The sequence below is a fragment of the Motacilla alba genome, chromosome 6 (assembly GCF_015832195.1).
Source record: "Motacilla alba alba isolate MOTALB_02 chromosome 6, Motacilla_alba_V1.0_pri, whole genome shotgun sequence".
In the NCBI taxonomy this organism is placed as follows: Eukaryota; Metazoa; Chordata; class Aves; order Passeriformes; family Motacillidae; genus Motacilla; species Motacilla alba.
Window position 1 is genome coordinate 16232103 of NC_052021.1, and position 24565 is coordinate 16256667.

The 24565-nt window shown below is 43.0% G+C and overlaps 1 protein-coding gene across 32 annotated transcripts in view; it reads left to right on the forward strand.

Annotated features, from left to right (window-relative positions):
* The window catches only part of SORBS1 (sorbin and SH3 domain containing 1), a 160744-nt gene that overhangs the window by 130020 nt on the left and 6159 nt on the right, over nt 1-24565 (forward strand). For 19 of the 32 annotated variants that reach the window (XM_038140922.1, XM_038140928.1, XM_038140921.1 and 16 more), the window contains 13 exons: nt 357-422; nt 993-1094; nt 2445-2494; nt 5288-5463; nt 7051-8571; nt 9299-9384; nt 10942-11109; nt 12545-12591; nt 14080-14194; nt 14302-14427; nt 15482-15676; nt 17617-18345; nt 19631-19747. In XM_038140922.1, the coding sequence (XP_037996850.1) occupies nt 357-422; nt 993-1094; nt 2445-2494; nt 5288-5463; nt 7051-8571; nt 9299-9384; nt 10942-11109; nt 12545-12591; nt 14080-14194; nt 14302-14427; nt 15482-15676; nt 17617-18345; nt 19631-19747 (3498 nt within the window). The remainder of the gene's footprint in view (nt 1-356; nt 423-992; nt 1095-2444; nt 2495-5287; nt 5464-7050; nt 8572-9298; nt 9385-10941; nt 11110-12544; nt 12592-14079; nt 14195-14301; nt 14428-15481; nt 15677-17616; nt 18346-19630; nt 19748-24565) is intronic. The other 13 variants (XM_038140944.1, XM_038140947.1, XM_038140945.1 and 10 more) reach the window with 7 other exon arrangements.

Genomic DNA, 24565 nt, shown 5'->3' on the forward strand with positions numbered 1-24565 from the left:
GTTTTTTGTTAAGAATGCTTTAACCAACAGCTGTGGGCACCCTCTAGAGAGTCCAAAATTCCATAGAGCACCTTGCAAAAAAAATTTCTGAAAACATTACTGAAAACAGCCCCTTCCACACTGCATGTATGTTCCCTTTTGCCCCCCATGATTTCTTGATATTTATGCTATAGCAGATTTATCCCTCTTTCTCTCTCTCTTTCTCTGTTGTGGTTTGTTGTTATTTTATAATTTCTTTTCAGTGTTGATGCAAATTCCCTATTGTATTTCCCCTCTGTTCTAATCCAATTTCCATATTCTCTGTGATGTCTTTCCTTATCTTCATTTCCTCATTTCCTTCCTCTGCTTTCCATCAGCCTCCAAAAAAGATTTGGGATTATACTCCTGGAGATTGCTCTATCCTTACTAGAGAGGATAGAAAGGTAATTGTGTCTCACGTATGTTGCACTACAGCATCTAGCGCGTATATATGTGTGTATGTGGTTTTCTTTTGGGTTTTTTTCTTGTAGAATTGCTTGGGTTTTGTGTGCTTGTGAGTGATTTTCTTTTTTAATTGGGCTTGAGCTCATTAGCCTAACAATTAAGTAGCTAGTAAATTGATTTAATAAACAATTCTGAAATCATAATCAGCCATAATTTAGAGTGGTTGTTTTGCTATCTTGACTTGCAATGATAATTGTACTAACAGCATATTGCGTGTTATTACAGTATCTTTTTTTTTCTTTACAGGTGGGTTTTATAACTTTATGGTTTGTAGAAATAGATTCTAGCAGGCCTGTGCATCTCTTGATTTTCATGTTAATTGCCTAAAACGATTTCCTCTATAATGATTGAAACATGATTAGTTGCTAGTGATTTTCTGTGTATTGTCCATACCACCTTCCTCTTTTTCGATTAAAAAGGCTCTCTTTTTTTTTACAAAATTAACATTCCTTTGGTTTCCCCTAACCCTAAGCATTGTTTTCCCATTCTTCTTCTCCTTCTTTAACCAGAGTGATCTAGAAAAAGACCTCTACCTCTACCAGACTGAGTTAGAGGCAGATTTAGAAAAAATGGAGAAGCTTTATAAAGCACCACATAAAAAGCCACAGAAGGTATTTCCTATTCTTTTCATGCTGCCAATCCCTGTTTCCAAACTCTCTGCTCTAATCTATTCACTGCTGGATGATTATTAAATGAGGTTGGGATAAATAATGGTTCTGAGCATTCTGACTGCATGGCTTGCTGTGTTGCTGTCAGAAATAATAGAATGTGATGCTGAGAATCCAGCTTGAAATCCATTTCAGATACAGTGATTTCGTCTCTCACCCCACCACCACGTCTGCATTCAGCTGCCCCCACCCCCATCCCAGTCCCCATTTCAGGTTTAGAGTTCAGTGTCTGCAAAAAAAACCCTCTCTATTTTTCACATGAATAGGCAGCAGCAGCAATCAGCTTAAAATTCTTGGTTGGCGTGTCACGTCATCATCTCGTGCCTTTCAAGCGTGTTGCCATCTACTCTCCCTTCTTACAAGCCCCGCTCTCTGCTTGGAGCTCACGCCTACCCAAGATTTTGGATATTCCTGAGAGATTTTACACAATTTTCCTTATGCTGCACCTTGCCATGGCCTTCTAGGGCAGGTCAGCTGCTGCTGCTGCTTCGAGGGTCTGCAGCACTCGAACCATGAAATGATAGATTAATTGGTAACACGCCATTTTTTCTTTTTCTTTTCTGTTGCTGATTTTTTTTTTTGAAGCTGCGGCATTTCACCAGGACTTGGAAAAGCTGCTTTTTCAAACCCAAGATTTGCTTTTTCTTCCTAGACAGAAATCCTCACATAGATGAGGGGACACCAAATAGAGAATTGTTTCTAAAATTGCCTTCAATTTTTAAATAACGTGTCTGAGAAGCGTTAGATGGATTTAAAGCAAGCGGCTAAGAACTGGCTTTTGCTATTGAACCTGTGCAGCTGGCATTGCTTCTCTTAAGTAAGGAAACTGAACTGAAACATCGCTTTTCTTTTTAGAGCTTTGATATTTTTTGAACGCTGAGGAATGTATTGTGCTGCAGAAATGTAATACACCTTTAAAGCAAAGGCGGGCAGTGACCGGTTGGGGGAAAGCTTGGGGAAATAATTATGAGCATGTGTCTCCTGGTCATGGCCCAGCTGGTTATCTGTTCTTGCTTTTGGCTTTATTCACAATGACTCATTTGCAGACAAAAGAGTAGGCACTGCGAAAAGGCATCGGCTGTGCTAAAAACCTGTCACTGCCCTGAAGGAACTCACGAAAATTGTTGCTTTTCTGCAAAGACATTGACAGCTTAAATTGCATTTAGATTTAAACCTCAATGTCTCCTATAAGCTAATATTGAAGCAATAGATGGAAAATTACTTAAGCAAGCCTTTTTCTTTCTCCTCACATGTACGTGCATATCAATGACTCCTTTGTTTGGACTTTTGCAGAATACAGCAGGTGTTACTCCTCTGGAAACTTCCACAGACCATTCTTCCTAGTAAGTTTTTCAATTGCTTGTTGATGTCTCTTTTAAAATCTGAAGTCATGTAGGACAGGGTGTTGGATGTTGGAAACGCTTGGCTTTTTGGGGGATGGATATAGACAAATGCATGTACCATAAGGATTATACGTGTGCTTTAGGTGAGTCCTGGTACACTGTCTGCTTTTTGATCCAAAATGTGTTTTGAAGTGATTATATGACTGATTGCATTGTCTAAGTAAGATTTGCTGATTGTGCTAGGCAGTGGCTTTAAAAAAATCAGCAGACCTTTAACTTCATCTGATTAATTTTGCAAATTGACTGTGTCTTCATGCAAGTAACATTATTGTGTGGAATACACAAAAATTGTTACACATGTGTGATAGATTGCCTGCTGCTAGATATTCCATGTTACGTGCACCAGATCAGATGGATGCAGTTGATGAAAGGCAGTAATTTTCCAGCCTATAGGAAGGGAACAGTGGTAGGATTAACAATACTTCTCAAAGATCTATTGGGCACTGCTTTTTCAGCAGAATATGTAATGAACAGTGTATTCTGTGTGAATGAGTTGTACATGGAGTTGGTTTGTTTTAGAAGAGGAGCACACACACACAAAATCCAGAGCAAAATCCTGAGCTGTGTTGAGTTACTTGAGTTATCCTGAGTTATTTGAACCACAGAGCCAGCCCCTACTGTGAGCCTACTGCTCCTTGTAATTGTACTGAATGCTCCATGTCCATAGACACAGTGATCCCCTCTATGAGGATAGTTTGTTAAAAAAGGCAGTTTCTCCTCCAGATGTCCACTAATACCATGTATGTTCACTGCCCCTCTGGGGACCTTAAAGGTCTCCTGTACTTCTTTCAACACAGTTTCCTTCTGTCTGTGTTCATTCTGCTGGGAAACCCACACAAGCGCTGCAACTGTTTCATTTGGTAGGAAAAGAACAATAAAATAAATGGAAATCTCAGAGATTAGCAAAAAAATCATATGTTTGCAAGTAACTGGTAGGGTTTCTGTTCATGGCAGCACCAGCAGTGCCATAAAAAGCATTCAGGAATGCCAGTGGAGAGGAAGCAAGCTGAGTATACTGGGAATGGGGCCCAAGAGTGAGGCCCAGTGGAGATGCACATTTTTCCCTGCCCTTCCAGGCTGCTTGGGCTCTAATACCATACTGCTTGCTGGCCTGAATAAGGGAGCAGCTAGTGAAGAGATTCACCAAATGCCTCCTCTATCTCCCCCAGATTTAGTCCCAAAGGAGGATTGTTTTAACCCTTTGTTTTTTAACCACTAGGCTAACAACTAACCTCAGGGCAATCATTATTCCCTGCAGCAACTGGCTATGTTTCCTCAGGTACCTGACAAAGAGATGCACTCTTTATCAAAGAGATATCCCTGTAAAACAATGGCTTTGTAGGTATGGGTCTGTTTGGGCATTGTCTAGGTTGAAAAACTGACAGTACTCCCTTTCTCTTTCATGGTGCTTTTCATGAGCTTTTCCTCCAGAAAGTAATTGATGGGACTGCATATGACCTGGTTTTCCTTGTCCAGAAACTAAAGTCATCTTTGTGATCCAGACGTTGTGTAGTTCCACCTCCATAGCCACTCCTCTGATGTGTTTAAAGCTTTCTCTTTACCCCAGAAGTACAGCATCTATCCAAACTAAACAGATACATGTACGAATTTATCCACAGCAAACAGATGTAACCACAAACATTTCCAAATTCTCATAAATTTGAGTCACTCTTGGACATCAGGATGTCAAATATTTCTATTAATTGGACAATCTGTATATTTTTATTTTTTCAAATTTTCCAGCAGTCATGCTTTGGCCTCAGAATAGCTTTGTGTGAGACTCCATCTTATTCTGAAGAGCCTGGTTGAGCACGAGGACTGGTATCAGTTTAGCTTAGCTTTTAGGAAAACAGTCTGCCTGATTGCTTAGTAAGTTTTTTGCACCTGGAAAGGCAATTTATACCATGGCATTGTCAGTTATTCTTTGTTCTTTTGGAGAGAAAACAGGGAAATCTAGAAATCAGATGTGTGAGCATACTTGTGCTTAGGTCCATGATTAAAAAAGGGATTTGCAATACATTTCCAGTCCTTAAAAACCTAAGAAATTAAAATTGTACTAGTTTTAACATCATTCTGTTTGTATATATGCATGGTAGACCTAAAGTCCAGGATTTTTTATTCCCTGTAGTGGAAGCCTCTGGCAAAGCTGAACAGAACTGTGTGCATCTGGAAATTCCTGTGGCAGTTAAAACAGTGTTAAATCTATAGCCCTTTACTATTGTTTCTCTGCACAGTTCCTCATTGACAAGCTTCAGAAACTGGTCAGGGAATCTTGAACTGTAGTGTTGACTGGGAGGCTGAACTGGGTGAGATGACCCCCTGAGCAGCTGTGCTTTGGAAGCATGGGACAGGCATGGCTAGTGTTTAAGGAGAGAGAACTGGAAGCTGGAAGGTTTTGTGTACTTCCAGCTAGGCAGTGAATTTCATTGTGTCTGCAAAGAAATCATGCATCAGCTCTGTGACTGTTGTCTCATCTGTAAAATAGAGGAGTGCTTTCCTGCTGCCTGTTTCCTGGGGGACTAAGACTGGACAGTTCCCTCAAGTGGAGGATGCTTTGGTAGTGTCAAACACAGAACACTATTGCAATGTATTCATAACCTCTTTATCAGCACCAGTTCTTCATGTACAGTCTATTCTGTGTTCACAAGTGTGGTTTTTTTTTACTTTACATGAGGCTCTCAACAAGCAAGTGTGACCTCCTGGTGTCCCTTTTCATTTTGTTGTGTATTCCAGCTCCACTTACTCACCCAACTATCATGCAGTGAAGAGGGAGTCAGAGCTAGCTGTGGGGGACCCTGCTGCCTTGGAGAATGAAAGGCAGATTTACAAGAGTGTGCTGGAAGGTGGAGATATCCCATTCCAGGGGCTGAGTGGTCTCAAGCGACCTTCGAGTTCTGCTTCCACAAAAGGTAGGTGGTTAGAACACTAACCTCTTCTCCATTCTGCTAAGTGTCAAAAGCCTGGTGATATGACCAAACTATTGCAAGGTTTAGAGTCCTATTTGAGCCAGTTGAGATTTAGGCTAGCCTTCCTCTTTGCCCTCCCCAGTGTTCCCTCCTTTTTTCTCTCAGACCACAATGGCCAATATTTTTAATGATTCCTTTAACTGATCCAGGTTCCTCTTCTCAAGAGATCAGCTGCCTCCATTCAGCAGCTCAGCCACAGCCCATACCCTCATGTTCTTCCTCAAGGCTGCTTAGGCTGGCCTTGCTATCCATCTGCTCCCACTGCCTTGCCATTCTAGAGCCCTTCCCTGGCTTTTCTGTTCTTCCCACTGCAGTATCTCAGCAGGCCACACCAGTCTGCTGGCCTGGCTACCCTGGTGTAGCTGGTGCCCTGTGCTGCACAGCCTCCTGCCTGCCAGGCTGTGCAGAGAATGCACTGACACTGAACCAGCAATTGCTGGCTGAACCAGCCCTGCAGGCTCCAGGAATGTGAGCCAGAAGAGACCAATCTCCTCCTCTTCCCACCCCCTGTTGCAGACTCTAAAAGAGACAAGGAAGAGCATGACTCCCATCAGGGAATTGTACTGGGGAATGTATCTCTGAGCCAACTTCAACCTAAAAATGGCTTGAGATGGGGAGAGGACTGGAGAAGGAATGTGCTGGGTTTCCGAACTGCCCTCCCTAAAAATAGTACATCATACCAAAAAGGTCTCTCTGTCTCCATCTTCCAGCTGTTTTTCAGCATTTTGTCAGGCCTGTAGGGCAAGGAGTCAAACTGGATCTGAACAAAAAAAATCTGTTCAAACAGTTCCCCAAACTGTAATAGAACCTGAATGGTTATTTTGACATTTGAATTTGAACTCAAATCGGAAACAGACCTAAAAGCTGCAGTCCAAGCTGAAACCAGACTGAATCCTATTAAAAAAAAAAAAAAAAAGTCCTGATCTGACCCCTTCAATTTTAAAGCAACCATGGCCAACCACATTGTCTGAAGGACGCTCAGCTTATTCCTAGTATGGGGAATGTCTAAGCAGGCATCTCTTGGGCGAGGTCAGCTGATGTGCTGTGCTTGTGCTAGCACAGTCAGCCTCTGATTGTTTTCTTCCTCCCAGGAATAAACTGTTTGGCAAGCACTGTGGTGAGACCATAGTAGGTGTGATTATAGGCTTGGTATTAAGCCATTTTTGCAGTGTTAGTGTCTCTGCATTCTTGCTGACACCCTGATCCTGCCCAGAGTTCAGCTGCCCTTTTCCATGGTGCCACAGCTTCCCTGGAAGCTCATGATGCTTAGCACTTTTTAGGAGAGTACCTTAAAAGTGCTTCAGATTTGCTTCTGGCCAAGCCTCTCATTTTAGAAACGTTAGTAGCACTTCACCTACTCCTCTAAGCGTGGCTTGTTTTGTAGTTTCTTCCTGCTTTTCTTTATGTTTTGGAATTTTGTTTCTTTAAGGTGCATTTTATGAAATCCAAGCATGTTCTTTCTCCTTTCTCAATAGCTTTCTAGCACTTAAGCTAACAGGTTCTATTTATTTTATTCTGCATGCTTACCAGTGGATCGTAAAGGTGGGAATGCTCATATGACTGCACCCTCTTCAGTTAATAGCCGAACCTTTAATGCTAGTCATTCCGGTATGTTAGGTCACGCATGTAAACATAAGAAGCCTTTATCAGCTGCCAAAGCCTGCATTACTGAAATCCTCCCTTCTAAATTCAAACCCAAACTAGCAGCTCCAGCTGTTTTTGTGCAGGACAAGACGGGTATCTTGCTGTCTCATGAGAAAGCTCAAAGCTGCGAAAACCTTCGTAGCTCCGCTGCCTTGTTTGATAATAAAAAGGCTTTAATGGTAGACATAGGGGAAAGCATAGAAAACATCTTCCTGAAGTCAAAGCAAGAGTATGCCATTAAATCTGGCAGTACCATGAGCCTGCAGGAGTATGGCACCAACTCTAGGAAAGGCTACCTGTTTGCTGCCTCCAGAAAGAGTGGGGTGGAGTTTACAACACTCTATAAAGACATGCACCAGATCAACCGGTCCAGGATCCATTTGGACGCAGTTTCCTCCTGCAGCGTGAAGGATATTGCATCTCAGTTTGAGAATGAAGCAAAGGACAGGATGGGTCATAGCCTTAGTCGAGAGGATTCAGAGCAGATCCCCAAAGACACCGTTTCCTCCCGTATCAGTGCCTTTGAGCAGCTGATCCAGAGATCCCGATCAATGCCCTCACTTGACTTTTCCATTGGGCAAAACAAACCCACCACTTCTCTTCAGTCTAAAACTTGTCTGAGTGCTGCATACTCTGCAGAGATTCTTCTGGATTTGTCAAAAGCACACCAAGAAGAGAAGGATGTTGCCAGCTTTGCAGATAAATCCTCCCGCTCCTGCAGCAATGTGGAAGACACGGCTTCGGATGTCAGTGATGTCATCCCTATGGACACGCTTTCAGCTTGCACTGATGAGATAGATCTTCTCTCAAATGCCTCCAATGACAGTGGCAGCAGCAGCAGCAACCTGAATGGGCCTCAGAAGCATAAAATCAACAGATGCAAAGGCGCATGCCCAGCTTCCTACACCAGGTTCACTACCATCCGAAGGCACGAACAGCAGCAGGCCTCCAGGAACCCTGATTCCAAAGGGGATGTCTATGGGGACAGGAACATGCTCCCCAGAAATGTCTACCTAATGAGCCCGCTCCCATTCCGATTGAAAAAGCCCTTCCAACACAAATCCTGCAGAACTCCGCCCCCAGACTGCCTGGCAAGCCTGGCAGTGCCCAGCCCTGAGAACCCCGATGACCCCATACAGCTGCAGGGGAGTGTAGGAAACAAGAGTCACCACTCCCAGCACCAACCTTGCTCCAGAAGCGGGCCTCTTGCTCCCAGGCGCCTGTCCTCCTTTGACATTGTGGAGAGGCTTAGCTACTTCCCCACCATGGGGTCTAGCCGGGATAGCCTCATGGGCCGGGCTGACATCCCTGACTCCTTAAACAATGGGAACCCTGTTTCATATGCCCTCTACCACAGCCTGGACACAAACAACAACCCGCAAAGTGAACTTGGGACGTACCTAGGAGGTGGTTTTTGTGTTCTTTACCGGTGTTCCTTTATCTGTCTTCTTTCTTCCATTCTCCTCCTCTTTTCCTCCACAACCCTTGCATTTTTATGTCCCACCTTTACATTCCCTGAATCTCTGGTTTTCTCCCCCTAGTGCGTCTAATGTCCTTTTGCGTGTCTTGCTGAGCAGTTTTGTTCAGGGCTTGTTAACAGCTGCACTTCTGAGAAACAATTTCCACTGCATTTCTAATCACATCAGGTTCAGTTTATCTCTCAAACAGCTCTGGGGGTGCAAGAATCTCAACATGAGATAGTTCTAGCCCTGTATCATTTACACACGTGGGAATTGCAAACCAAACCCAAATGATTTGCTTTAAGGAGTAGTTTCTCAAGGTCTAGTTGTGTGTGTGCGTGTGTGTGTATTAAACTTTTATCAACAGTAAAATGCCAAATCATACTTTGATGACAGTGAATCTTTTCTTCACAAAGTCCTTCTATGTCTTTACTCTTTCCCGTATCATTATTTTCTCCCTGTTCTTGGATCTTTGTTCATATGTAGAGCCCAAAAGGGAAAAAAATGAAAATGGATAAATAATCAACATCTGATTGGCAATTTGGTAAATGGCAATTGAGAATCCTTACTGTCATAATGGAAACAAATTGTTTAAAAATATTTATTTTTTTCCTTTCTGGTTATGCTAGATAAATCCATGTGTATTTTAACTTCCTTATGTTGTTTTGAAGTAGATTCAGAATCACCAAGGCATTTTGCACCAGTTGATTACATGGAAACTCCGGAAGAAATCCTCCGCAGGCGGTATGATGATAAAGAGGTAATGCCCTTCTTTATGGCTTTATAACAGTAGTAGCAGCTCCACATACAAGAAATACAGCATTCAGCCTTTCATAAGGGTAGCTTGTATGTCCATGGCTGTGTGTCCTGGAAGTTAGAGTAACAAGCAGCAGCTAGTATGTTTTACTTTTGATACTCTCTGCTGCTGATCTTCTGTGTGATGTGGATAGTCCAGTTCAGCTTGTTTCAAATAAACCTGATAGTTCTTATCAATTACACAAAATTACATACAGAGGCTTTAAGTAATATAAAAAGGTTGGAAATGTATGTGAGAAGTGGCACAACACCCTAGTACTTGCAGAAAAAGATTGGTAATCTGTAATTGTTCTTCATGCAAGCCACTTGAGTCAGTATTAATCAAACTGGTGAAAACACTATTATTCCTGTGGTGGTCCTCAAGTTTTGAACGGTGACTGTAAGATGTTTTAAGCTATGAGAAATTGGTAAGTTTTCCCCCAGTGCAAACTAGAATTCTTTACAGTGTCTGAAGTTGTTGTCAACAGAATGTAGCAGTCCTTTTTGAAATGGCTGGGTAACAGTGGGACAAACTGAAATAACAGGAAAGCCACATAGACTTTTCAGCACTGAGTGTATTCAAGCTGAGTTAAAGAAGTTATCAAGTGCTTGCTTTCCTGGAAGATGGAACTAATTTCCCTTGCTGGTGGGGGCATGGGGGGTAAGTTTTTCTTTTAGTGTTAACTTTCTGAGTTCAGATAATGTTTATATGTGCTTTGAAATATGGTAAAACCTGTTGTTAATTCCTGTGTGAAAAATGGTTTTTTTGCTGTCGTCTCCTGAGAAAGTTAATAATTCCCCCACTTCCAAAATCCAGCTTGAAAACTCATGTAAGGTAAAAAACTTGGATTCAGTAAGACCTTCTGGTTTCAAATGAGTTAGCATACAGCTGAACTCTTCAGCCTACAGTCAGCCTCAGAAGATGGAAGAATCCTTCTGCGCAGATGCACAAGAATGCATGTTTCCATTTAATGTGATAGAGACTTTAGAAATCCAAAATAATTGTCAGGTGTTTATTTACTTTATTTTAAAAGTGTGTTATATGAGCCCAAAAGAAGTATGGGCAAACCTGAATGTGGTTAGGCACTCTCCCAGGCTCTTTGCAAGGCTTTGGAGAATTTGGTGCCTCAGAACTCAATGGGGCTGATCCAGGTCTCTTGGAAGTCAATGAGAGATACTTCTTTTTGGTGGAAGGGGGTTTGGATCCAGTCTCTGTATTATCAGCAATCTTCTTAGAAGCTCCTAAGACCTGCCCAAAACTTAGAAAAACTCATTGACTTCCATCAGCTTTGGATCAGATCCTCTGTATGAGCTAGATTTCAGTTATGCCATAATGATGATGTACCTTCTGTGTTTGTACAATTAAAGGGTATTGTTTAGGTAGTAGAAACAACATTTGATACTGAACTGCAAAGTCTCAGCTATTTGCAGGGAAGTCAGGAATCTTAAGTCAAATTTATGGCAGCTTTTGAATGCCTTTAACTAGATGATTTACTGCCCATTTTATGCAATTTTATGGCAGAAACTTTTAGAGGACCAGAGACGGCTTAAACGTGAGCAAGAAGAAGCTGATATTGCCGCTAGAAGGCACACAGGGGTTATTCCAACGCACCATCAGTTTATCACTAATGAACGATTTGGGGACCTCCTAAATGTAGACGATACTGCAAAGAGGAAATCTGGGTCAGAGGTCTGTTTTAGTTACCTCAGTCTGCTGCTTGACCCAAAGCAATAATTGCCTCTCACAATGTTGTGCTTTAGGCCGACATTAGCTCTTCAGAGAATGTCGTTTGTTGTTTTTTTTTCCACCTTCCCCTTTCCCATTCTGGCTTCATTTAGATCTGCTTTGACTTTTATGCCTGGTAAATTAATTGATATCTCTATACCAAGCTGCATATATTAAAGCATGCCTGCTGAGAATTGCTGGTGCCCACCTGTGATGCATGCCTTTAAATATCAGCTACTTAGTCAATCAAAGGCATTTCTACATCATATTGCTACATTGTCTTCTTGTCTGTGCCTTATGCTTAGAAACTTCATGTCTTGTTGATCCTGGCCATGTGGCTGTCACATAGTTGTGTATTTTTTAGAAATACATTGTTTCTCCTATTGAAATATGCTTAACGTCCTTTAGAAACATTCAGAAAAAAAGTCTCAGCATGTTTCACTCCGTTCAACTTGGTTGGACTTTCTGAAGGAGACAAAGGAGGAGGTACATATTTTTTCCATGAGCCCAAGGCACTTTTCTGGAGGGCTGGATGTTGTGTCCAGGTGTTATGGCCAAATGCCTTTGGTGCCTCACATGGATTGCTGCTGGGCTCTTGATAGCAGCTCTGTTTCCCCAGAGGTGCTGCACTGTGGTGGTGGGTGAGGTGCTCACCATGTGGGTGGAGTACACCTGTCTGCCCTTTAGTTTCAAACGCTCTGGAGCCTCATCAATGTGACTGCTTTGTATTTTATGCTCTGTTACCAAAATTACTGAAAAATTGTCTGAATATTCTGTGGCCTTTAGAAAATTAGCCAAGTAAACCTTTTAGAGCCCAGGCCTGTTGTCAACATTCATTTTGGTACTTTAGCCACTGAAGACTTTTTTTAGGCGTGTGCCTAATTTATTTGTATTTCCCTTTCACCTTTGTCTCTTTCCTACAAATTGATACAGAGTACATGGGTCACATTGCAGTGTTCAGCAGGGCCAGGTAATAATCAATAAGAGCCACATCAAATAATATTCTACTGTTTTTCCCAGCTAGTAAATTTTGCTTTTCCATTCAAATGTCAAGAGAAATTTGGTCCTGGAGCCCTGGTAACTGTAGTTACTGGATCACCTTCATTCATCAGAGTTAGTCACATTAAAAGTTGCCTGCTGTTACTTCCATTTCCTGTAGAGCTCCTAATTATTGCTATGCCAGAAGGTGGCACTTTGTGTCCTGGTGGGAGATGCCCATCCAGCATATTTGGACTGTAATACCAGTTGCACGCAAGCTTGTAGCAGAATACCTGCATTCAATTTCCTGCCCATGCTAATCTTAGCTGTAGAAGAGTTTGGGTGATTTTCCTCAGAAGAGGGTTGAAAACCTAATTATTATTTTAATATATTGTGTTTTTTTGGTTTTTTTGATCTCCAGATGAGACCTGCTAGAGCCAAGTTTGACTTTAAAGCACAGACACTAAAGTGAGTACAGCTTGTTGCTCCTACCTGGAGTGTTCTTCCTCTGCTTTTTCCCCTAGGATGCAGAATTTTTGAAGTGTCATGTAATTGGATTCATGTTTTAGGGTGTCTTTCCAGTTCCCAAAGCAAAGTTTTCCATAGTAAGGCAGGGAAAAGTAATACGAACCTTGCAGATCATAGCATCTAAAGGACCTTTAGAAAAATATCTTCTCTCTCAGTGCATCTCTATCTCCCATGATTTTTAGGACAAACCTGCATTCTTTACTGCAACAAGTGAGTGCTCTGCCCTGCAGGTGGGTGAAGCCACAGGAGAAGAACATCTTTTTTACTGTGCATAGGATAGCCCATGGGTAGAAGTTAAACAGATGCCCAGCTCTAAGCATGTGGGCCCCTGGCTCAGCATTTTCCTGATTCAGGGCAAGGAAGTGTGCAGAGTGGTCACTGCTCTGCTGGCATCTATGGATACATCAGCAGATGTTCAGATGTCATTGCTGTACCTCCAAGCCCTGTTGTGGTCCTTTGGGTGAATCCCATGACACTACTTGTTCTTTTTAGAGAAGACTGCTGTGAAGAGAAGGCCTGGAAAGCCTGTGCCTCAGCATGAGCCTGGAAAAGTTCTCATTTTAACATTGTTAGAGAGGGAAGAAAGAAGAGCACAATTCAGTGAAGGACCTGCATGAATGAGCTAATGTCCTGAGAATATTTTTTATATACTCTATGGGTGTTGATTTGTAATAACTTAATAGCATCTCCCCAGCACCTGTAATAAAACTGAGGAAGATTGGGTGTAGCTGTTGTGTCCTTTGAGTAGAACATACCAGAGTGCCAGACAAAAGTGAAGCAGAGCTTGTAAAAATCAAGGAAAAGGCTGTGTTGCTTATTTTCCTCTGGGGACCCATGCAGTAAGTTTAAGAGCCTAGTACAAGCTGGCCACAGTTCCTCAAGCTGCAGACATTCATAATTTTAGCACTGAAGCCTGTGGATTGAAATTCCAGTTTTTAGCCCACTTGAGGTCAGTGATTGCTCAACCATAGGCTGACCATCAGTGTAATCATTGCAGGATCAGCTTCACCATGTGAGTATGTTAATCTAATCAGCAAACTGGCTCAGATTAAAATCATATGTCTCTTTGGAAGGTGCTTGTGACATGACTGTTTCAAAACTTGAATTGAGGGCTGCCCATCATATCCAGCATGGAAAATAGCAAGTGTCATATTTGACTTGAGTTTGACACCATTGCTTCTGGAGAGCATATGGTTATTAGGGCCCTCACAGGCCAACTTTTTTAACAGAATGCCCAAAGAACAAGAGAGGTCATACACATCACAAATGAACAGAGTAATCTTCAACAATTAGCTTGTGCTTTGGGTGGAGCGTGATGTGTATCAACATGCTGATGGACACCTTGGTACCTAGGGATTGCTGGACAGAAAAAGAACACATCTGTTCTCCTCCAGTGAAGTTCTGATGGAGTGCTTGTGTTGTTAACAGGGAGCTTCCTCTGCAAAAAGGAGATATTGTTTACATTTACAAGCAGATTGACCAGAACTGGCTTGAAGGTGAACACCATGGCAGAGTTGGCATCTTCCCACGATCATATATAGAGGTAGCTGCTTTCCTTGCAGGTGTTCTCTTTGTCCACTCCCTTTCTGCCTGAGACCAGTTTATGGGCTCCATGTATGAGACTTACCTGGTTCTGTTTGTTCATTCTAGTTCCTTCCACCAGCTGAGAAGGCTCAACCCAAAAAGCCCTTACCATTGCAAGTATTGGAATATGGAGATGCTATTGCTAAGTTCAACTTCAATGGGGATACCCAAGTGGAAATGTCCTTCAGAAAGGTAGGACTTCTGTTGTGTTGATTAATTGAATCCAGACATGATGATGCTTTTTAGCACTAGTAACTTGCAGTTTCCAAATGAAAGCTCCAATAAAATGAACTCTGCATTCAGGAAGGATTCCTCCTCATCACCCTTGTTTTTAATCCACATTATTATGTAGCGCATTGCAGTTTTTGTTGTGGGTAGGCTAAATCAAGAAATGCCAATTGTTTCCTCAGGACCAACTGAGAAGATACTTTGAACACAAGTGCTGGAAACCTGGCTCTGCAAGGCAAATTAGATACTTGGTGAAAGGTCTTTCCAGGTTGGTTAGATTCAGTGGAGGCCCACACCATTACACAGTGATTACAGTTACACAGTTACAGTGATTTAGAAAAGAAGGAAACTGGGTTCACCGTCCCGGTGCTACGAGACAAATCATTGACCAAGCCAGGTTCTGCGGTGTTGAAGTGACTGGCTAGACTGACTGCAGAGTGGAGGTGTGGGAAGGGGTTGTGTAATGCCTGTTCAGAAGAAAGTCATCCATATTTAGATTAAGTAGCAGAACTTCTCCATCTCAACCAGCTTTCTGTTTTGATGCTCAGATTAGATCTTCTCTGTCTTCTCTTTTAATTATATATGAAGGTGAGGCTTGCAGTGTATATTAAGAATCTGGAAGTTACTTTGTCAGCAAAACTTGGAGAGACCATAGAGAGACCTAGTTTAAATGGCAGACCTGTGCATACTTTCTGTACACCTCATATGCCTGAGAGTCCTATGGTCTGCCTGAAACTGCTGGTTTCCATTTTTAACTGGCTTTAGCAAGTAGCGTCTTGAAAATGTGAGCATAACTGAGTCTGCAGACAGACCAAGTCAGTACCAGAAGATCTGCAATTTTTTCTTTCTCTGAACTGAAAAATAAAATTCCCACCCAGAGTTTAGGATTAGGATAATTGGAAATAGGCTGAGAACCACCAATTATTTTAGGTCAGCTGCACCAAGATTTGAAATGTAATCTGCTTTGGAATGATTAAACTTGTTAAAATCATAACTACATTGCTATTCCTTCCCACAGGGTGAAAGGATCACGTTGATTCGACGAGTGGATGAGAACTGGTACGAAGGAAGAATCTCTGGCACCAGTCGCCAGGGCATCTTCCCCGTCACTTACGTGGAGGTGCTCAAACGGCCGGTGGTCAAGAACGCCATCGACTATCCCGACCCACCCGTGTCCCTCTCCCCCAGCCGCAGCATGACAGCTTCACCACAGGTACTAGGACTAGATGCAGCCAGGTGCACCACCTTGCAAAACAGTGAGATACTGCCATTCTTGTGCAAGAAGCAATGGCTGAAAGAAAGCTGTATTTAAGACTTGAATTTTGTGCCATAAAGCCACGTGCTTCCTGCAGTAAGCTTCAACTGCAGGAAGAGGTGATGTTTCATTTACCAGAAAGGTTAATGAACAGATCATTTGGGGATTTGGAGACTCAGCTTTTTATCTCTGATACGTAGCTTGAATCCAGGCCAGGTTGAAAGGGCTGCCTTTCACAGCCACAGTGATTAGATTTCACTGTCGGAGATGGAATGAATTAGTGATCCAGAGTCATCCAGCTTCTCCTGAGTATGTGTTTACACTTCACACACCTTTACTGTGTTGAGGGGAATTTTATATTATGACTATTTGAAGTGTCATAGTCTGTAAGGTTTTAATAAGTGCTATAGTCTGTAAGAGTCATTATATTGATCCCAGTCAGCTTGAATTGAGCTGTACACCTGCCCCTATATGATCTAACTCATGACCAAGGTTTTTGGAGACAGGGTCAGGAGAACAACCTGTATTATTTGAAACTGCTGCTACATGAACTCAGGTTTTGAGAGCAGGTCAGTCTGGGATCTTCATGAATATTAGATTCACTACAAACCATTCTGCAGTTCAAAGCAAAAATCAAAATGGCAGTGGGTAATTATGTGGGGATCCCAGAATGTTTGCCATGGCAAACTTATCAGGGAGATAGTGAGTCTCTAAATCCCTTTGTTTTTGCTCCCATCCTGCAAATACTCATGCCAGAGGAAGGTCAGCATACATGTCTGGGTCATGACCATGAGGTTCTGCTGTATTTCCCTCTCACCCATGGGACCAAAACAAAGTCAAGACTGCAAGAAACATAAGTGGAGAACTGGGATTGGGAGGAAGGGATATATGGTACAGAAAGAATATGAAAAATGATGCCATGACTCATGCCTGTTGTCTATCTGGATCTTTCCTAAAAGAAGTGTTTCCAGTCTTAGCCACTGTGTAAAGAGGAAAAACTTGTTGCTTGTTTGGGATTCTCAGTCAAAGTGGATGTCAGCTGAGCTTTTCTGTGAGCTTGGCAGCCACTCCGCAGATGTTCCCTATCTTCCACAAGCTCCCTGCAAGCTTCTCCCTTTGATGGAAGGGATCATATCCACCTTTTTTTAGTTTCCTTTTCTATTCTTTTGATTCCTCCCCTATAAAGTCAGTAATCCCCCTAGTTTTTTGCCTGACTTGGCTGCGGACTGAGAAACAATCTGACAGTGCTAATGTAGCTGTTCTCACCAGTGCTGCTGGTGGTAAAAGCTACAGGCAGGACTTGGTGGTGCGTTCTGTCCTTTAAACACAGGACCTATTTTAATCACCTGAAGAGCTAGCAGCCACAGCTGGCTTTTTTGATCCCTTTCTCCTATGCAACTTCTGCAATGCATGCGTCCTGAGGAGCAGGCATTGCTTATGTTAGAGTTGGATAAAGTCAAAGCTGGATAAAGTTCATTGGAGCAGTGAATTCTGGCTGGATCCACAGTGTGAGTTGCTGGGACCCCAGCTGTTGCTGTCAGGCCAGTCCAATGCTGCGTTCTGCCATCATGATGGTGGCTTCAACTGCTCCATGAGTGACTTAGGGCTTATGGTATGAAATCAGAGGCCACAAGGAGTTTTGTGTCTGGGATACTGGCAAAGGCTGGAGAAGGGTATTAGCAGCACAGATACAGGCTGGACTCTGTGGTTGGAGTAGCTGTGGACACCATTGTCTCCAACACAGCAGAGCATCCACAGAAAACTTATGCATGTGGCCACAGATCTACTTCTCTCCACACTTGCTCTCTCTCCTCTTACTTTTGCTTGGTTTTGTATTTCCTTTATTATTTTTTTTGTTCATTTCTTTCTTTTTCTCTCCTGCTTTTGTCTCCTTCAAGTCTCCCAGCTCTGAGCTGCTCCATACTCCAACTCCTCCGCCTTTGCCTTTTGCGCGCCGCGCTTTGTCTCCAGAGGTGCAGGCGGTCACATCCGAGTGGATTGCTCTGACCGTGGGAGTGTCTCCCAGCACCACTCCCGCCATAACTCCTCCATTGCCTCCTCCGCCTGAAGCCTCCCTCTCTCACACTGACTATCTCTCGCCTTCTGCTGCAGCCAGCCCTTCCCCCACAGTCAGCCTCCACCATTCTCATCTCTCTGGCTCCTCGACTCCCAGGTCCATTAAATCCCCCTTGCCCTCTTCTTCATCCAGACCTCAGTCCTCTGCTCGCAGTTTCTACCAGGCCACTCCACAAAACGAAGAAAAGTTTGTTGACTCCCCTTCTCCCAGCGTGACTTACTCTAACTCCTCTCGCTGGGCAGTGGAGAGCCCCGAAAGCATCCTCGCAGAGCAGCGTGACACCACTGCCAGCCAAGCCTGGCTCCAAAAGGCAGGAGAGGGCAGCAGCCACCCTGAGCAGAGTGCTCATGCTGTCCCCAAGATCTCTGTTGAGCGCTGCCTGAAACCATCCCAACTAGACATGCGTGCCAGCCCAGAAAGGAGACCGGTGGGTTCCTCTGAGGACAACCAGTTGTGTCAGGAGCTAATGGCTATTGTTCAGGGAGGTAAAACAGAGAAAAGAGACATGAGGAAAGGTGATACAGGAAAGTTTCAAAGCGGGGAAAAGAAGGTACTTCTGCATGTGTGTGTGCTGCTGATTTTTGTTTAACTGGTGGGTTGACGTTTGTGCTGCTCTGCTGGCAAAGCAGAGCCAGTGGCTGCCACATGTCATTTTGATGATCTTAAGACAATTTTTCAGGGGTCACCGGTGGCATTCACTTATAGCAGATCAAAACATTTTGGAAGAGGGCTCAAGAGCAGTGTAGAAAAAATTATTTTAGAATAGATAACGCAGGACTGACACAATCAGTCACATCTAATGAGGTGATTGTCCCAGAGAGTGGCTATTACCAGACATGTCAGATGAAAGCAACACACAGGCCCACTGTGCAGAATGCAGACATTTTCTTGCTAATCAGTGATTTTACAGAGTGTAGTGAATAATTTGTGTTTAGAGAATTTGTTGGTTTTTCCTAAAACCAAGGACCAAAAAGCATTTTTAAACATAAGCCTGGCTCCTAGAATCACAAAAGGTGTTCCCCTGTTGATCCTGGAGCCTATGGTTTAGTGAACCTTAGTCTAGGATGTGCATGACTAAGGGAGTTTTGATTGTTATCTATGTATTGAGGGGAAGTTATTACCTTTGCATTTCTAAAATTATATGAAAGGCTTTAGCCACAAAAGAGAATTAGACCTACTGATGCTTTCCCCCAAGAGTTTTTAGTTATATGCAGCCATATGTTACAATTAGAGGAAACACAGAGGGAGCTCTCCAGTAGCTTCTACAACCTATCTTCTGCCCTCCATCTTTGTATAGGATATGTGCTTTACTTTGCAGGCTCTCTGTTGCCTTGGGGCACATTGTGGGGTACGGCCAGCCCAATTACATTACAGTACCCCAGTGAGTGTAAGTTTGGAGAATTTGAAATCATAGAATTCTAAATACTGTCTTCGATGCACTGCAGTAGCCTCCATGACATACCCCATCTAGCCAACATTAAATAACGAGAAACCAGGGTTTCCAAGATGACATGTTTCACACTGGGCAAACTTATGACAAATAATTTGATTTCTGCTTGAATCATAACCAGAAGTCTACTGAGAGCTGTGTCAAGACTGTACTGTTTACTATCCAGATATATTTTAGTAGCATTTTTTAGACTTAACCTGCATGTTTAAAACAGAGTGAGGTGGTCAGCTCAGACAAACCAACTGGAAACTGCACTTGTCCTTGCATGGAGTTACTGTTGCTGTGTGTGCTTCAAACTTACTGGATAGTAGATGCTCTTATCACTAGCAGTGGTTGTGATAAGAGAGTATGTGCCAAGCTGACCAATTTTTCTTTTCTTCAAAAGTCTGCAGACTCAAAAGTATTCTCTTCATCTGCTCCTCTCTCTTCCTCTACCCTCACTTCCTCTACTGTCACAACACAGCCACCTCCCAGACTTACACGCAGAGTCAATAAGCCACAGGTAATCATCTTTGCTGATTACTCTTCCATTACTTATAGTCGTTTCCATGCCATGCCATTGTTTTGTCATATGCTTATTTAGCTACTCATTGATTACACAGGTGAGATAATTTTCCTCTAAGTTAGAATTTTTATCAAAAAAAAAAGAAAAATTACTTCCATGCTGTGCAGAAGGGCAGATATGGACAAAATCTTCAGCTGCTGCAAATCTACATAGGTCAAACGTAGGTTTCTGCTTGTTTGTACCAGCTGAGGATCTGTTTATTGGTTCCTCCAAAAGATTAACTCAGGGCTTACTTAGTTCTGACCTTGAGTTCCTACAGCTTGATTGCATTATAAGGCAGTGTTGGTGGCCTTCTTAGTAGGAATGGTGTAGCACAAGAAAAATTGGTTCAGGTATTGTTTACCCACCTGAGATCAGGATTCAAGGTTTGAGCATCTCAGAGCTGGGGATAAGGCATACACAACTTGGTATCCACAATGCCAGGGGCCTGCTCTGGTCTTCTCAGGTAGGATTCAGAGGTTCTCAGCTCTATTGCTGAGAGCTACAAATATTTTTAAAGAGGGCTGCACTAGGGTCTGTGCCACATGGCTCAGCCTCAGCACTGTGTCTGGAGTGCCCAGAGTGTGGGAATGAGCAATGCTTACATCTGCTGGTCCCTCATCAGTCCTTCAAGGCAGCTTCCACAAGATGGCAATATTTGAAGCAGTTCACAATTAACAAAAACTGGACTGAGTTTTAGTGATGGGTATTGGGAAAGCAGTCTTTAGCTTCAGTGAACCAGGCAAGTTGGTCATACAGGATGAATGTGGGAAATAGTTGCCAATGTTACTTACTTTCTTGATTAGATTAAGAGAGAGAGACAGTTTAAACTCTGAAATTTTCCTATTACCTTTACTCCTTTTCTTCCCCTTGAAGCTTGCACAACTTTTTACTGATCAACCACCTCCTGCTTCCCTTTCACTTTCAACATCTGAGTCCAATAGAATACATATTCTGCTTCATGTCAAAAATCCATAGAAGTTTCCTGTGTTGGCCTTTTTCCTGAGCTCTCATCTGCTTGGTCATGCTGGTGCTTGCACTGGATAGATGTGATCCAAAAGAACAGGAGCAAAGAGCCACATTTAGACAAAGATGTTTCTCTCCAGTGATGATTAGCACACAGTTCTATTTTGGGTGTTCCACCTTGTTGTAATAAAACCCCGTGGCCTTTCTTTGTAGTCAAAGTCAAGTCAATATTTATATTTTATGTGCCTTGACAATCAAGTTAAAACTATGTGTGACATTAGCAGTAGTCTTGACCTCATTTTCAGCTCTGAGTCCACAGTTCTTTAGGGAGCATGTGTGATATTGATATGAGCAAATGGCTTCTCGTTATCTGTGTGAACCATACAGAGGCTGATGGTTTCAGCAGAGCTTCAGGTAATACCCTGGAGGCTTTTCAAAAATCTGTACCTCTCAACTGATTTTAATCAAATGAGGAAATCACTTAGCAGCCATGGAAATGAGACATTACATTTGGGTTTTCCTTCCATTAGTGTCTGTCCCTGGTGTTTGAGGTACTTTATGATTGCAAATTTTAGTTTTCTTTCTCATTTATGCATAACCTCTCCAGTTACGAAATTCTGACCCAGGATTTTTTGCAGGTTTTAAGACCCTTTGGTATAAGACTGGTGTAAGGACTCTGTTCTTACCTGTTACATTAAGAAAAAATATAAATTGCATTGGCTCTTTACACTGTTCTGAAGTTCCCTTTTGTTTGTTTTCACACTCCTAGCTAAAAAGAAAAAAGAATTACCTCACAGCATGTGAAGGTATTTCAAGTATAACTTAGAGATAACTTGTTTCAATATGCTAGTAAAATATGTTATTAAGGAGTAACATAATCTATCAAACTAATGTATTTCAGGAAACCTGCAGGCATTTTCCATTCTAATTCCTGTTCTAGTCAGAGCTCCTATTAGCACAGTGTCACAGTCAGCAGTGGTGCCAGCAGGTGTGTGAGCAGTGTGGTGGCTTTGGCCCTGGGGCTGGACTTTGGCTGGGGTGGAGAAGGCAGGACTGGCTGGACAAGGGTCCCCATATCAGCAACGTGAGGGATGTTGGTGGGACCCATCTGCTCCTTTGCACTTGTACAGAGCCATGCCAGCAGAGTGGTAATTTCACTTGCTTTTGGCTGGTAGAGAGGGGAGCATAGGAGGTGGATGCTCAGACCCCATGTTCTCCAGCACAGACCAACTACCCCCAGCATGTTCCTTGCTTTGCACCGTGTTCAAGGTAGATTTATGCCTCCTCCAGTGGTTTTCTGTTGCTCCACAGATTCAGCACAGCAATGTTTCTGCTGAGTGCTTGCTGTCCAAGGCAGAGCTGCCCAGCCTGCAGCAGTTATTTGGTACCTGTTTTCCAAGGGAAATGCCTTTTTCTGCTACAGACACAGCCTTCAACTTCTGATCCACGGTCTGGGGAGTCTTTCCACTGATTATGACAGCCTTCAGGTCAGGCTGCTCCACTCTGCAGCCTTTTCAGTGTCCTTTGTGAGAGCTCTTCAGCCAGGCTTCCATTCACTTTCACCAGAGCTGGCCTTGGTGTGTGCAGGGCTTTTCCTTTTGTTTCATCTGGGCTGGGGAGACCTCCCTGGTCTTGGTTCTTCATTCACGTGTGGGAGCATCAGTGTTGATGTGTCCCCTCCTCTGAGGGAACACCAATTTGTCTGTCTGTCTTGTGTGTCTATTAGTCTGTTCTGTTTGGCTTTGTCTTTCCTTATGAAGTTCTTTAACTCCCACCTGAAATGGATGGAAGAAACATAAACAAGAGCTGCAATGGGTAGTTGCACTGATGACCCTGAATTTCACTTGGAGCAGGGAGAGCACTGTAGAGCAGTCCCAGCATCTTTCTGCTTAACATTTAAAAGCTGCCTTAGGGCTTTTCTAGGCTCTTAATGTAGAACCTTTATATGGTAATTTTACAAACTTGTGGCGCTCTTTATATCCATTCCCAAACTCCATCTGAGGTGAAAACACTGGCCAGCTGTGCTTTAGGACTAACTGTGCTGCATATTTGTGTGCACAGTCTGTAGAAATGGAGACAGAGAGACTTCAGCACTTGCTTAAGTTTATTCACTTAGTCTTAACAAAGCACGTAGTGTGGCTGAGCAGGTTGAAGTTGAGATGTCCTCACATGTTGTGAATACTTGGTCACTTTTAGGGCCTTCAGCTTACCCTCAGCAGTTACAGGGCTGGCTCAGTGTTTTGGGGGAAGTCTTTTATACTTTGAAGCTGTGCTAAACACTTCCTGATTCCTCAGCTACCTCTGGCACAAGGGAACCACCACTGTACGTAGTACATGGACTGTCTAAACCCCTGTTTGAAGAGCATTTAGACCTTTTTCCCCCTTTAATCTCTTCCTTTCCTGAAAGAATACTGTAGGGTTTGGTTGGTGGATTTAGGAAAAAAAATTTAAAAAGCCACATAGATCATGCTATCAGGGTTGCCTGTTTACATTAGAGGGGTGGTATATTTACAGCCCAAAATTATGGGATCTGATCTGGTTTGTTTTTCACATTTTTCATCCTGTTTAGCTAATGCTGCATAGTTGCTGACTGTGGGGTGTTTCAGCACCTGCTGCAGCCATGGGAGTTAGTGCTTTGGTAGGAGCTGCATGGATCTCTAGAGCAGAGGCCAGAGGAGATCCACTTAGTCATGTGTCTTGTCAGGAACTGGAAGTTCCTGCTTGGCCTTTGCCCCTGCCCAGCTGCCTCATGGAAGTCCCCATGAGGATCCTGCCAGGAAAGGAAATGTGACCTGGGTTCTGATGCTGCACCTCCTGGTAATACAAACCTGCACTGTGGAACATTTAGAGGCAGTGTCAATTTTTTAGCTTTCAAAAACTAATTCAATTCATAGATATTAATGCTTTTAGGAGGAAAAGCTGTGCAGGAAGGTCATAAGTAATCAGTGGGAAATGGACCATGTGGTCTTAGCTCGTGGAGCAATTTCAGCAGTCAATTTATTGGTATGGAACAGAGAAGCACTTTCTTGAATTAAAAAAAGAAAAAAAACCACCTAAAAACATTCTTACAGCTGCCTCAGCCTGAAAATTGTTTTTTCCAGCTACTTAACCACCTGAGCTAGCTCTGGTCTCATCAGATTTGATGCACTATATCCAGTTGGTCTGCACAATATTAACTTTAAATTTGTTATTTTTTCATTTGCCTTTCAGGGCTGATGATAGGCAGGAGGGACTTCCAGAAATCCTGTGAGGATTTCAGGCTCCACAGTAAATGCTTTGAATGCAAATTCCACTAGCTTGAATTTACATTTAAATTTCTTTCTCTAGAAATATACATGGTAACAGGGCATTGTTTCACAGGGCAGTGATCCCAGATTCCAGCACCAGAGAGTGGAGCAGACTACAAAGGAGTTGCTGTGGGGCTGGCTTGGCCTAGAATGGGTCACAGTCCTCGAGAAAAGGAATTGTTTGCTTTAATACAGTGATGGGCACAGCTCCAGAGGTCCAAGATATGGTTCAGTGGAGCTTTGAGAGGAATGAGCTCATCACCCTGCACTTCTCCAAAGTCTTTGAGCATCCTTGTGCTGAAGGTGTCACAGACCTCTCTGTCTGCTTCTGCTCTCAGTATGCCATGAAAAAGCAAGCTTTTTACTGGAGGGCACTGCTGAGGTGAATAAAGAGGAGGACAGAAAGCTTAAAATTGAAGGCTGTGAAATTCAGTTTGAAAATTGTGATGATCACAGAGCATGGCTATGCTCTGTATCTCAATCCACTTTGCCAAGCAGCCCTGCAGGCAGTACACCAGCTCAG